Genomic DNA, 15,524 nt, shown 5'->3' on the forward strand with positions numbered 1-15,524 from the left:
ATTTTCATATTGTAAATACTAAAATATGCACTAAAAAAAGGCAAAAAAAAAAAAAAGCATGGTAATAAGCCAAAACGAAGACATACGTGGATCATAAAAAATAATGAAAAAGAAGACAGGAAAAGAGGAAATTTAAGAAAAACAAAAGAACAGAGGGGACAGAGAGAAAACAAATCAGAAGATGGTAGATTTAAACCCTACCACATTGTTAATTACATTAAATGTAAAGGTCTAAATGTTCCAATTAAAAGGCAGAGGTTGGGACACCTGGGTAGCTCAGTTGGGTAAGCATCCAACTCTTGATTTCAGCTCAGGTCATGATCTCAGGGTCATGGGATCAAACTCCCCATCAGGCTCCACACTGAGTATGGAGCCTGCTTGAGAGTCTCCCGCTCTCTCCCTCTGCCCCTCCCCGAACTTGTGCATGTGCTTGCACTCTCTCTCAAAATAAATAAAATCTTTAAAAAAAAAAGGCAGAGGTTGTCAGACTAGACTTAAAAAAGCAAAATAAAACCATATGTTGTATACAAGAAATACACTTTAAATACACAGATAGGTTAAAATAAAATAGGAAAAGATATATTGTTCAAATAATCTTGAAAAAAAATAAAACAATGGGAATGGCTTATCAAAAAAAAAAAAAGCATCCTTCAGAGTAAGGAATATTACCAAAGATAAAGACAGACATTCTATAATGATCAACCAACCAATTCACTAAGAAGATTCAACAATCCTAAATATGATACACCAAAGAACAGATTAATGGAATTTAGACCCACTACCTATATGGTCAGTTATTTTTCAACAAAGTTGCCAAAGTAACTCAGTGAGGAAAGGATAATCTTTTCAGTAAATGGTGCTGAAACAACTGGATATCCATATAAAAGAAAAAAAAGAACTTCAATCCTTATACTACACACAGGTATCAACTCGTAACTTAGATCTAAAACGTAAAAGCTAAAACCTTAAGATTTCTAAAATAAAATACAGGAAAAAAAAAAATCTCCCTGACCGAGGGATTTCTTAGGATATTTCTTAGGATAAAAAAAGTACAAACCATAGAAGAAAAATTGATGTCAGACTTCATCAAAACTTAAAACTTCCGCTCTTCATAGGACACTGTCACAGAGATAACATTCACAATACATAGTATCTCACAGAATATGTATCTAAAATTAATGATGAATTCTTGCAATAAGACAAAACCCAAGAAAAACTTAAAGAGATTCTCACAAAATTACATTAAAGGGAAATAAGCACATGAAAAAAGCCAATGGCATGTGTAAAAGGGAAATGCAAAATAAAACCACAATGAGATATTACTACTCTCCCTCTAAAGTGGCTAAAATTAAAACAAAGAAAGAAACCTTACAATACCAAGAATGTGAAATGTACCCAGTATAAATATCAGTAAGTATGTGGAGCACTGGAACTTTTACACATTCCTAACAGGAATGTACAATGATACAACCGTTCTGAAAAACAGGTTACAGTTTCTCATAAAGTTAAACATACAGCCAATATATGACCAAGCAATTCCACTTACAGGTATTTGTATGAAAACCTATGTCTACACAAAACCTACATGATGGTTCATAACAGCTTTATTCATAATAACCCAAATTGGAGACAACCCAACTGATCACCAACATACAAACAAATAATTTGTGGTATCCCCCCCAAAAACAGAACTCAGCCCTAAAAAGTAGTAACATGCAAGAACATGTAGGAATCTCAAAAACAAGGTGAAGAAGACAAGCATAAAATAATACAGATTATATGATACCATTTATAAGAAAACCTAGTAACAGAAAGCAGAGGGCCTAGGGGCAGGAGTACTGAAAGCAAAGAAGCATAAAAAGTATTTTAGTGGTGAAAATGTTCTATTGATTGTTTTAGTGGTTACTGGTGGAGAGACAGTCTTCCTTGGGCTTCTTGCACTCCTACATGTCTTGCTGAGTGTGCTAAGATTGCAAGGCCCAGACCGATTGCTCTTGAACTTGAGCCATTCTATAGCTGGTAACCTTGAATGACGAGGTAATGTTTTCCCCTGAACAAAGAGCAAGCTCGCTTACTGCTTTCTAGAAAAGCAGTGGATTCCCCAAGTTCAACATTCTTCAGCTGCAACACAAACCCAGGGAGGGAGCATCCATCTTGGCCATACTGTATTGCCTCTGGGAGACCTGGGGAAAGGGAAACCTATGCAAATATGCTGACTTTCACACTATTTACTGTGCCATGAATAACATACTTCTTTCTCTGATCCAGGAGTCTCCTGCTTCTGCCAGCATCCAGTAGTAACAGTAACAGGCTAGCTTTTAGCTTGCTCAAATCCTAGATAAAATGTTATGCCTCAAATGGGTACAATTTATTGAATATAAATGGAAGAGAAAGGGAAAAAGGTGTATGAGAAAGAAGTAAATGGACAAAAAGGGAAAAGAGGAAGAAGAGAAGGAGAATGAAGAGGAAGAGGGAGGGAAGAAGTGGTTGGAACACCAGATATTCCTTAGTATGTAGAATGAATCAATCCAGACTTATGAGGAATGTTTGAGTGTTTTTATCACATCCAACACACACACACCCACACCCACACCCACACGTAAATGTTCTCCAAGAAGAAAGACCCTTCCTCAAGGAATTAAATATATTGGTGAAGGATGTACTGATTTCCTTGAAAACTGCTGCGGTGGCTGTCCCTTGCAGTTCTGGGTTAAAGATAGCCAATATTGCCTTTAAAGGGGGCTCCCTGATTTCAGTGGGATAGTGGGATGCCCAGAGTGACAAAGGATAAGTGGAAGCACTTAATCCTCAGATAAAAAGTAGGTATGGTTTTAATAGGCAAGAGGGCCAGACCTGTCATCAGAATGGTTTGGATCTCTGGTGGTGGATAACCATGGTGTCCTAAGGAAAAACAGATGGGCAGTACACTTGATGAGAAGAAAAAAAAGAAAACAAACAAACAAAAACCTCTAGGTTTATCAAACTGAGGCCTGACTTAAGTGGCCACAATGTAAGAATTATGGCATGTCACCTATACACAGGCTGAGCTTGTTCAAAGACACAGAGCCCCTGCAAAAAAAGGAGACAATGGGTTCCACTGAAGCAGGACCCTACAACATTGCATCAGGAGCATACTTGAAGTCTTCCTCCTAGCCTTTCCAAGAGAACATGCAGCTTTTCATCAAGGAGACAGTGCATGTGGGAAACAGAATCACTCGGGCTTTTTAGGGGTTACTCAACACTGGCTCTAAGCCCATGCTAACCTTTAAGGACCAGAAGATCACTGTGGTAAACCAGTCAGATCAAGAGCTGTGATGTCATATGAAGAAAGAAGTGTTCTCCAATCCATCTCACAGTGGACCCAATGAATCCATGAACCCACCCTGTGTTCCTGAACACAGTTAAAGGCTCCCTAAACTATGGAGTACGGGTTATCAGCATAAGAAGGGCCAAGTGTTTAAAAAAAAAAGGCCAAGTAAAATCCCCTAGATGTGCTCCTTCCTAACAAAATAATAAATCCAAAGCAACAGCACATCTCTGTGGAAACTGGAGGACAATACCAACTTAAAAGACTTAAAAGATGGTGGGACAGGGATTGTTACGACATTCTGTTTCACCAGCCAGTGCAGAGGACTTGGATCTTCGAGAATGACTGTGGATTACAGTAAACCAAATGAAGTGGTGACGCCAATTGTAGCTGTTCCAGATACAGTCTCTACTGGGACAAATCAACACAATCCCTGGCACCTCGTATGCATCCATCAAGCTGACAAATGCTTTCTTTTTACCTATTCCAAAAAGAGACCACTGGAAGCTGTTTTCATCTTACAGTCCAGAAATACACTTTGACTGTCATAGCTCAGGGCTTCATCAATACTCCAGCTATCTTTCATTATTTGGTCCACAGACTGTGGGCATCTCAACACCTCACAGGTCCACTACATTGTTAGTTCAACCCGCAAGTGTATCCCCACCCACACCTGGTGCCATCCAGCTTTCTACTTTTTGCCAACCTAACAGGTGGGAAAAGACACTATTACTCTTTTAATTTTAATTTGCCTGTCTCTGATTATTTAATAATTCTAAATACCTTTTCCTATGCATGTTAAGATTTACTATTCTTTAACCTACTTATTAATATCCTTTGACTATTTTTCCACAGAGGTTGCTGCCCTCTTTTTATTGATATGTAGTTCCTTGTCTAGTCTACATATTAATCCCTTATCAATCTGGGCACTGCAAATACCTTCTCTCATTCTTTGTCTTTCACTGAATGAAAATCTTTAGTTTTTATATAATCGAAGTCATTATCTTTTACCTTTATAAATTTTTGAAGCTTCCTTGTCCCTTAAGGAAAGAGCTTTTTCAACAATGTCTTCCATTAATTTTATAATTTCTCTCACATTTAGGTTTTTTTAATTTATCCATAACCCATCCTTTCTAAAGCGTAAGGTTTGCTTTTTCTCCATATAGTGAGCCACTCTTCCTAATGTGACTCCTTTCTCCAGTGACTTATGATGCCACCCTTAAGTTCCTGAACACATATGGGCAATTTGTTCCCCAAGTCTATTTTTCTGTTCATGCACTGACACTACAGTTCTTATTACTACAGCCTTGAAACAGTTATCTTAATTTCTGATGAGGCAAGCTCCACCAAAACAAATATTAAAGATTGCTTTAGCTATTCACAAACTTTATCCCATCTGCCATATGAATTTTAGATTTAGGTTACTCAGTTTGTCAGACAAACCAACTGGAATCTTGATGGCAATTTAATCGAATTTATAGATCAAAATGGAGAAAAATGACCCTCATAATAAAACATATCCCAAGAACATGGAAAGTTTTTCCTTATTTAGATCCTCTTCTAGTTCCTTATTAAAGTTTTAAAGTTTTCTTCTTAAAGTTCTTATGTACTCTTGTGTTAATTCCTAGAGACTTTACAGTTTTGATGTTTTTATTTATTACAATATTTACTTTTGATTACCTTTCCTAGTTGGTTATTGCTAGTGTAGTAAATGCCACTAATTTTTGTAGTTTGATCTTCAATCCAGTAACCCTGCTAAACTCTTACTAGTTCTAATAGTTTCTCTGGATTCTAATGGTTCTTCTAGGTAAGTGATAATATCGGCAAATAATGAGTTTTTATGCTTCCCTTCATATCCTTATATTTATTCTTCCCCTTTGTAGTGTTAGCCAGGACTTTTCTTATCGTGTTAAACAACAATAGTGATAGAGGGCATCCTTGTAACTGATCTTTAAATGAATGTATCTAAAATTTCTCCATTAAGTATTATTATTTGCTAGAGGTTTTTGGTAATGACCTCAATCTAGTTACCTCATATTCCAAGCTTGCTAAGAGTTTTTATCATATATAGTTGTTGAATCTTATCGAATGTTTTTATGGTATCAAGATAATCATGATTTTTCTCCTTTAGTCTACTAATGTGATAAATTACCTTAATAGTAAATAGATGTTGAATCATATCTACATTCTTAAACTCCACGGATCATGATTTCTTTTACACAGACATGAAGTAGGATTTTCCTATCTATGCTAATAACTGAAACATCTATAATTTTCTCATATCGTCCTTATCTAGGTTTAAAATCAAGATTCCACTAACACTAACTTTATAAATTGAGCTAGGCATCTTTTTATTTCCCTATTTCCCAGAACAACTTGTAAAAAGGAATTGTTAAAGTTCAATGCAACTCACTGATCTCAGCCCAGTTTTTGAAAGTGGAGGTCTTTACCATGTCAGTTTGTTAAATATTAATTCAAGCCATCCATTTCTTCCGACACCAACTTTCAGCTTGTATTTTTCTAAGAATTTATACTTTTCATCTAGGCTCTCATATTTATTAACCTACAGTTCATAAAATTCTTTTTTAAAATTCTCACGCTTGGGGCGCCTGAGTGGTTCAGTCGTTAAGCATCTGCCTTCGGCTCAGGTCATGATCCCAGGGTCCTGGGACCGAGCCCCACATCAGGCTCCCTGCTCCGTGGGAAGCCTGCTTCTCCCTCTCCCACTCCCCCTGCTTGTGTTCCCTCTCTCGCTGTGTCTCTCTGTCAAATAAATAAATAAAATCTTAAAAAAAATAAAAAACAAAAAAATTCTCATGCTTGTAGTTATTTCCCATTTTTCCCTTAATTATATTTGCATCTTTTTTTCTTGATCAATCTTATCAGAGGTCTAGCTTATTAATCTTCAAAGAACAATCTTTTGGTTCAGCAAATCTTTTGTTCCTAATTTCATTGGTTTCTGCTCTTAATTTGATGGTGTTTTCTGAACTCTTCAAATGAACCATGTAAGCACTAAACAAGCTTCTGTCAGCATTTAGATAAGTCACCTGGCCACTCTGTCCAAGGCTTGGTTTCACTATATATAGACTTCAATAGACAAACTATATTATTCTCACATATGCATGATAAAAAAACAACCATATCCAATTCTTACCAACCATACCTACACATGAAAGTCCTTGACCAAAGCTTTACCTTGAAGGCAAATAAATTAGATTATGTGCTTGTACCCACCAAAAAAATGAAAGTGTAAAGCTGTAATTGTATATCTGAATCAAGGCAGATATTTTCTCTGCACAGCTAATTGGACAATTACTGGTACCGCTTGATAAAATTAGTAACCAGAAATGAAATCTCCAGTTGCTTTACCAGATGCTATTCAAATCCTGCAGTTATTAATAGGAGAGTAAAATCTGGCTGCCATGGTCACTTTTCACCACTACCACCACCTCCAAAAAAACCCACTCAAAGCAAAAGCACTTTTTTCCCGTAGCTATAGAAGCATACCTCCTGGTTAGGGGCAGTTTGGGATTACAAAACAGATCTTGGTCTTCAATCTTTCTGCTCGCAATTGAACATTAAGGCAAGGCAGATCACTAACATAAAGTTCAACATTCAACATAATCTTGGACTTGGACACATGCTAAATGGCTTATTCTCATGAGTGTAGGCTTTGAAAAGTAATTGTATATGTTATTAGCTTCAAAACGGACGTCGCTCCCACCGCACTGGTGTGACCCAAGAAACAACTCCTACATTTCCCTATCAGGACGCAGAAGGTGTACACTGAGGAAGGGAAAGAACGAGATGTAGATATTGGTCAACTTTCTAATTCCCGAGTTGTTTCACGCAGACTAGCTAAAAGCACAAGAACACAATTGCCACAGTTCAATCGGGTTACAAAAAAAAAAAAAAAAAAAAAAGGTTCTCCCTAACGAAACTCAGAAGGCCTTATTTTCCCCTCACGTTTGAGGGCGAAACTTTGAAGGGGGAACGGAGAAGAGCTTCTTAATGTTGCGAGACAGCCAGCTGTGATAAAGATCGCATTTGCAGGAGAACTTGGGGCTGTGTGCACACCAGGCTGCTTCTCTAGGTCAGGTAACACAAGAAGCCAGGGCCGCTCCGGCGCTGGCCGCAGACACCAAAAGAGGGGGGGAAGGGAGGAGGGGAGGGGAGGAGAGACCCAGGCCTGAAACAAAGGAAGCGGGGCTGGCCGAGAAGGGTGGATTCGGCGTCCGGGTGGGGAGGAGAAAAGCCAAGGCTGCTGGGGAGAGGCTGGACTCACAGAACTTGGAGGTGGAGGTGTTGATGTTGATGGTGGAGCTGGGGGTGGGGGCGGGGGCCGCCTTGGCCACAGCGGCGGCCGTGTCGCAGCTCTTCAACATCATGATCACCCCATTGGCCTCTGGCGGTGGTGGCGGCCCCATCGAGAGCCCCTCCTTGGGGCCTTTCCTGTCCACCGAGGCGGCGGGCACCGCCAGCAGCTGCCCCCCCGGCGGCTCTCGCGCAGGGGCTTGGATCGACGAGGGGGGCGGCGGCGGTGGCTGGGGCTGCCGGAAGCCGTCCACCGCGGCCTCCCAGTTGTTGTGGTTCTGGTCGTCCATCATCGCCACGTAGCTGCCCCACTCCTCCTCTTCCATGCTTTCCTCCATCCTGCAGGCCCCCAGCACCCGCCCGCCTCACAGGCACCTGCCGCCCGTCTCAACCCCGGGCCAGGGGGCACCGCAGCCTCCTCGAGCTCACATCGCCGGGGGCCGGCACGGGCGCGGCGGGGAGGGGAGCAGCGCGCCGGGTCTCTCCGTCTCCGCCGGGCCGACTCTTGGAAACAGGGCTGACGGCGGTGGGCGCTCCCGGGCTCTAGCCTGGGAGAGGCAGCCGTAAAGCGGCAGCGCCCCTCACGACATTTTACAGCAACTTCCAACAGGCGGTTGGAAAGGGTAGCTGGGGGAGCGGCCAGGAGGGCACGTGGTGCGAGGAACGAGCCAGGAGAAAGCAAAGCAAAAAGGGGCAGGAGCGGTGAGTCACCCTCACGCAAAAGGGCAAAGGTTTGGCTCGCCTCAGCTGGCCCCGAGCTGAGACAGGAGGGGCTCCGGGTTCGGAGGAGCAGACGTCGATCCCGCCCCCGGTCCGGCCCCACGTGACAAGGGGGTTTGCGCACGCGCGTTCTGTGTCTGGTTACCAGGGCGACCGGAATCTGGCCCGCTCCTGAAGATGCGCCCCAGATCCTCTGGCGTTCGCTGTGGTACAGGCTCCCGTTTCTGTGGTGGTTTTCGTACGCCCGCCGGATTTACTGGGTCTTCGTACCGCACAGGGGCTCGCGGCCCGGGCCTTTGGCTGACACGGAGCTAAGAGGCCGCAAGAGGCCTGGGTTCGCACGTTATAAAAGGGTGGGACTGCCCTGGGTGGCCCTTGACGGGTCTGCTGGTGGGCGTCTCAGCCCATACTACCGAAACTTTCGAAACCAAGAATAAAAACCGAAACATAGCAAGGCGGCTTTAAAAAAAAATGCGCTTGAGCTATTCATGGACTTTTTTTTCCAAGTTCCTTAACCTCTATACACTGAGGCCAGGAATTTTAAATTTTTAAATGCCAAGCTTCACACAGTGTTCAACAAACCTGACTACAAATTTGGGATTATGTGTGAGAGTCCTGAAGGGAAAGGGGAGAGGTTATGTAACTATAATTTCTTTAATTTCCCTGCATTCTCACATTATAGCAATAGTATATTACAGGAGAACAAATGTTATTGTTTATTGTGTTTATAGCTCATTCTACCCACTGGTGATAAAGTTGACTAGAAAAACCTGTTATTATTTACTCTAGCAGATAATGAATCTTTATTTCCACAGATGTGTAATTAATGTGAAGAATCACTTCAGCTGCTGAAAAATCATTATCTCGGATGTATTTCAATGTCCACATTTATTTGGGCTTTTCTACATATGTTTTCCCAGTGTATTCTGTGCTATACTTAATGCGACTGTTCACTTGTCACTTAACAATGATTTAGTTCTAGACAGTGCTCCCACATATTAGTGGCACATATTTTTTGAAGCGGTGCATGTTTTTAATTACATGGGCCTACTATACTAATTCTCTGGCCCTGGGAAATTTTTGGAATATTTTCTTCAGTGAAAGATAATTGAGTAAAATGCTACGGGTGGAAAAAATGTAACCTGAGAATTCTGTGCCCAGAAAAAAAAGAGGATGGAAAAGCAAAACAAATTACAATCTTTTATAGACAAACAACAACTCAGAGTTTATCATCAATAGACTTTTATATAGGTGGGTGGGTGGCTGTGACTGGAGATAAAGAGGTTTCTACATAATAAAATATTCGATACACAAGGAGGATACAAATCATAGCTATATCTCTAATAACATGGTCACAAAATATATGAAGCAAAAGTTCATTAAAGTACAAGAAGGAAGAGAAATCTACCGTCATGGCAGGTGATTTTCACATCTCTCTCTCATAGATTGCAGTGGGTTGAATAGTAGCCCCCAAAAAGATATATCTGTGTCCTAATCCCTGGAACCTGTGAATCTTACTTTATTTTAGAAACAGGATCTTTGCGGGACGTGAGGCGTGCAATGCTGACGTGACGAGAACCATTTTGGACGTTGGTTTTCTTTTTTGTAAGGGGCTTCAGAAGGCTTCCTTTAATCTTTACTTTTGGTCCCACTGCCAAGAAGAGTTGTTCAAAAGGTCGTAATACCTGAGTTCAGAAGAAACAGCTTACAGTCGAGAAAATGCTGCCTCTTGAAACGGATATAGCAGTGGAAACCAAAGAGAGAGTAAGGTTTGAGCATCATATAACACAGGAGCTTAAAGATCTATGCTCATTGATAAAGAGGCTAGTGTCCGAGCGCTTGGAAAGGAGAGAGAGAGAGAGAGATAACAGAAATGTGCAAGCCTGATCGGTCACAAAATCGAATTACCGAAGTAAATGCAAAACAAGAGAAACATGCAGAAAAAAAGGAAAAATAAAAGAGAAGAAGAGAAATCTACAGGATCGATCCAGGAGGTACAATCTACATGTAATAGGAATACCTGAAACGGGAAAGCAAATGAAGCTGAAACAATAAGGACCTAATTGAAGAAAATATTCCAGATTCGAAAAACGAACTAAATCTGCAAATAGAAAAAGTTCATAGAGTATCAGTAAAACAACGAAAAGAAAGCAACACCTAGACCTAGCCCAGTGACGTTTTTAAACTGGAAGAATAAAGAAAAAAATTCTACAAGTATTCAGAGAAAGCAGGTTACCTGTAAAGGGGTAAAAGTCAGACTGACGCGATTTTTCTCTTGCAACTCTAAATGCCGAAAGTATCTACAGCTTTAAGGGAAAATGATTTTGAACTAAGAGTTATATATCCTGCCAAGTTATCGTTTCTAAATGAAAGCAACTGGAAGACATTCCTAGATATGCAGGGGTTAAGAAAGTTTATCAGCCAAATACCATTCTTGAAAAATTTGCTAAATGATGTTACTGCAGAGCACAAAAACAACTCGAGTAGTGAGGCAATTGTATGAAAAAAAAATGGCGGGTAAGCCTTAAAGCTAGTTAAATATCATTAAAGATTAAATTGTTATATGTAGGGTTATAAAACTAAATGCAAAGATAAATTCTTGAGTTGGGTCTAAAATTTCAGTTTGTCTTGTTTTAAACCGAAAAGGTGTGCTAAATGTTCAATGCAGACAGCAAGTAAGTACTGTTTTTAGTATGTAATGTAGATAAAGATATGCATGCTCTTCAGCTAAATAAATAAAAAGGGCTTTGTTACTGTGGTGGACAGGACACCTAGAGTAAAGGCATTCCAAGTGTTAATCTGATAAAATGGGAAATTGGTACAGTTTTGTGTCCTTTATTTTTAATTATAGAGGGGGGAAAAGTAACAAGTTTGTTTATAATGTTAATGCTGACAATGTGAAGAAAATTTCCAAATCCCTGACTGGGGAGGTGGTAGATGAAAACCTTGTTTTATGTACATCTTGCCTAGGGAAAATCAGTAGTAACCACTTCATGTAGTAGTTCATTCTAAGTAAATTTGACGTTGAGATAAGTGTTACAGATAAAAGAGGAGAGGAAATGGTGAAAAAACAAAAACAGTACGGAAACATTAAAATTAGCATAAAATAGACTAACAGAGATAACAGGTGAATTATCACGCTCATAAACAGGCTAAATATCCCTGTTAAAAAGATTCAAATTCGGTCAAAAATCAGTCTCTGAACCTGGAGGTTTACATTTGTGTAAAACAAAGGATAAAGGAGTTTAAAGATAATGAAAACTGTTAAAGCATAGAAATTGAAATAAGGAGCAACATTTTTATCAGAATTTAAGCTATAACAAAGTATAAAACTGTAAGATGTAGCATTTAAGAAGCTTTATGTGGTAAATAACATGGCATTCATCTGTAAAATGTTCAATATCTTGATGTGAGTGGTAGTTTTACTGCTGTATATATAGTTAAGTGCATTCTAAGTACTTAATAAAGTAATTCTTAATTCAAAAAAAAAAAGAGGGTCTTTGCAGATGTAATTAAAGCTGAGATGAGAGCTTCCTGGATTAGCCAAGTGGGCCAAAAAACCAATGACAAGTGTCCTCCTAAGAGAAAGGCAGCGGGAGATGTGGGAAGACAAAACAGGAGGTAATGTGACCCCAGAAGCAGAGACTGGAGTGATGGAGCCACATTCCCACTCAAATGTCAACAGGCACCCAAATCTGGAGGAGGCACAGAATGGATTCTCCTCTAGAGTTTCCAGAGAATTTCACCCTGCCAGTGCCTCGATTTCAGACTTCTACCTTCCAGAACTGTGAGAGAATAAATTTCTGTTGTTTACCAGATCACTCGTGGTAATTTGTTACAGCACCACAGGAAACTAATACATAGATTAAGAGGATAAAAAAATCTTTAAGGAACTAGAAGATCTGAATAACACAATTACCAAGCTTGATTTAATGAATACAAATAGGACATTGCACTCAGCAACCACAGAATAAATATACACAAGGATATGTGTAAAGTTGACCAAAAAATTGAGCATACTAGGTCATAAAGCAAGTCTCTCTACAATGTCTAAGGATTGGTATCATAGCAACCACGTTCTCTGACCAAAAATCAATAACCAACAGACAGCTAGTAAACCCTCATATTTCTACTCTTCCAGTCAACTCATGGGTCAGAAAATCATAATGGAAATTGGAAAACATTTAGAATTTAAGGGATTGGTACTCTCTTAGCAATGCAGCTTCCATCCTAGCAAGGCCCTACTCCAGAGGTTTTTACCCCACATTCTGGTGAACACTGAACCCTTCATATGTATACTGCCAAAACAACCAATATAAGGCATTCATTTTAGTTGTAATTAAACACACCATTGGGGAAAAATCGAATGATGACTGGGCCAAAACAATCACTAACAGGGTGCAACTTGCCATAAATAAGAAAGAAATACCACCTACCAAAGGGAAACCAAATGAGTGTATTGATAACTGGTTGTTTTTATGGACATTATGAGACATTATTTTTTACATTACACATGTAAAAGCATAATTTTATATATAATATGTAAATGTAATTTACATCTTAATAGGTATATAGAATATGCTATAATAAAAGCATATTTTAATAGTTATTAGCTTAAAATCTTAGATGATTTGTTCTAGGATATGGAGTTAGGGAATAACATTACTAGCAACCACTGACCCAACATTGGACAGTTACAACACATGTCAATAATTACTGCAAGCTCCCATGGTTGCAGGTATTAATCTATTTGCTTGGCTTTTAGGTTGGTTGGTTGGTTGGTTTCTATTTCCCACTAGGTTATCCATTTCATTAAACCAGGATATATATATATAAAATATATATGTAAGATATGTATCTTTATATATATATAAAAGGACCCCATGGGGGGGGGAGGGAAGCCATCTTTTTCTTTGTTCCTTTTCCTGCTTCTTTTCTCGCTAGGAACTGCACCTCTGCCTTACACATGACTTAACGCATGTTCTTGTAAATGTCAGGAGTTAATGATTTCTTTGGAGTCTTCCAGCACAATACATAACATCTAAGGAGTGACCAGTCAGGGTCATAAACTTCTCCAAGGCCACTGACCCCAAACACCTTGAGGCCAAGAGCCCTGGCTCCAGGGCGTAAGTGACTTATAGAGGACACCTGAGCACTCATCCTTGTTCCACCAGTTCCTGGATGCCTGAGAATACATGTACACCATACCACCACCCTCAGTAAAAACTCCAGACCCCTGAGCCAAGACGAGACCCTGCTCCCTTTAAGTCTCCTGGACATTCTGTATCTGTTCTATGTCTTCAGTAAACTCTGCTCTTACTTCCTCTTGGCTTGCATTTGATTTCCGTCCTGTGCAAAGCCAGGGACCCTCTTGGCTGGTGGTGTGGGACCTGCTCTTGGGGTCCTCGGACCTGGCCAGTCTGCGTCATAAGTTTGTATACACAAAGAGAAGACTGATTCAAATACTAATAGCAGTTATCTAAGGATAATGGGTTTATGGTTTATCTTCTTTGTATCTTTCAATGTTTTCTATATTCTCTACAATGAGTGTGTATTATTTTTATAATCAGAAAAAAAATTCTTAAACTTTAAAAAATAAAACAGAGGCACCTGAGTTGGGTGGCTCAGTCGGTTAAGCATCTGCCTTCAGCTCAGGTCATGATCCCGGGGTTCTGGGATCAAGCCCCACATCGGGCTCCCTGCTCAGCAGGGAGCCTGCTTCTCCCTCTCCCTCTGCCACTCTCCTTGCATGCAAGCGCACGCACTCTCTCTCTCCCTCCCTTCCTCTCAAATAAATAAATTCTTTTTGAAAAATAAACACAACATGAAAAAATATAAATTGGGATTGTACATTAAAATGTTCCTTTTGGCTCCCAGAAACACATATCTCAAGTAAAAATTGCATAAAAATCAAGGCTATTCATGGACACCAAACTGACAAGGTCTAAGCAGGACAAAGGTAAGGTGTGGTTCAGCCAGGGCTCCAGCTCTGTTCTCTGCATTGGACTTTGTCCTGATCTCCTCTTTCATAAGTTTCATCCTCAGGCTGTTGGTAAAATGGCTGTCATAGCCCTGGGCCTTTTATACATGGATAAGATGTCAAGAAGAGGGTCCAGGTCACCTGGGTGGCTCAGTCAATTAAGCAAATGGCTCTTGATTTGGGCTCAGGTCCTGATTTCAGGGTCATGAGATGAAGGCCTGCATCCAACTCATGGAGTCTGAGATTCTCTCTTTCCCTTTTCCCCTCCCCGTGCTCACGATCTCTCTCTCTCTCTCTCAAAATAAATAAGATCTTTTAAAGAAGAAGAAGAGGGCCCATAACTTCAGGTAGCTCTCTTATTATGAGCAAGCAAGTTCCTTCCCAGAAGCCCTCAGCAAACTTCCTCTCAGCGCCTCATTGGCTCCTTCCACAAGTGATGCACATGACATTTAGACATATTCCAGAGCCATTTACCAAAAAGGGTATGGATTTATTTCTGGAAAATTAGGCCCACTCCTAGAGCCCAGAGTGGGATCAGCTTCTCCTTAAGTACATTGGTTGAGAAGTGAACAATGGATACAAGAACAAAAATTGGGGTCCAGTGGTGAAGTTTAAATAGGTGCTGGGTATGCAGCAATGCCCATTATCAGCCCAAGTCCCTAATCTCCTGGAGTCTATCCACTACATAACCTCATCCCAGCCTCTCCACTCCTCCCCCTTCATTAGCACCTCCCTAATTAATATATTTAAGCAAAATTGTATATACACTGATTAGATAAATATATGCCTAATTGTCTAAAATAGTTAAAACTTGGAGGGGGTGAGGCACAGAGACTCTGTCACTAGGAATTAGTCTTTGTTTGGCTTTAAATACCTTCGTGTCACTTTTCCCATGGAATAGTTCATTGTGATTGTTCAATACTTTTGAATAAATCCATGCCTGACTAGCTGAAGTCTACCTGAAATCTTATTCATAGCAACAGTTCTTTTTTTTTTTCTTAGTCAACTCTTTTTTTTTTTTAAGATTTTATTTATTTATTTGACAGAGAGACAGTGAGAGAGGGAACACAAGCAGGGGGAGTGGAAGAGGGAGAAGCAGCCTCCCCACGGAGCAGGGAGCCTGATGTGGGGCTCGATCCCAGGACCCTGGGATCATGACCTGAGCCGAAGGCAGACGCATAACGACTGAGCCCCCCAGGCGCC

The 15,524-nt window shown here is 40.3% G+C and overlaps 1 protein-coding gene across 2 annotated transcripts in view; it reads right to left on the reverse strand.

Annotated features, from left to right (window-relative positions):
- The window catches only part of CACUL1 (CDK2 associated cullin domain 1), a 78,062-nt gene extending 69,631 nt beyond the window's left edge, over window positions 1–8,431 (reverse strand). Inside the window, exon 1 of one of the 2 annotated variants that reach the window (XM_027591566.2) lies at window positions 7,593–8,429. In XM_027591566.2, the coding sequence (XP_027447367.1) occupies window positions 7,593–7,959 (367 nt within the window). In that variant the 5' untranslated portion in view covers window positions 7,960–8,429. Of the gene's footprint in view, window positions 1–7,592 lie in introns of both variants that reach the window. The other variant, XM_027591570.2, reaches the window with a different exon arrangement.
- Window positions 8,432–15,524: the final 7,093 nt, after the last annotated feature.

Source organism: Zalophus californianus, chromosome 15 (assembly GCF_009762305.2).
Source record: "Zalophus californianus isolate mZalCal1 chromosome 15, mZalCal1.pri.v2, whole genome shotgun sequence".
NCBI classification, from domain to species: domain Eukaryota; kingdom Metazoa; phylum Chordata; class Mammalia; order Carnivora; family Otariidae; genus Zalophus; species Zalophus californianus.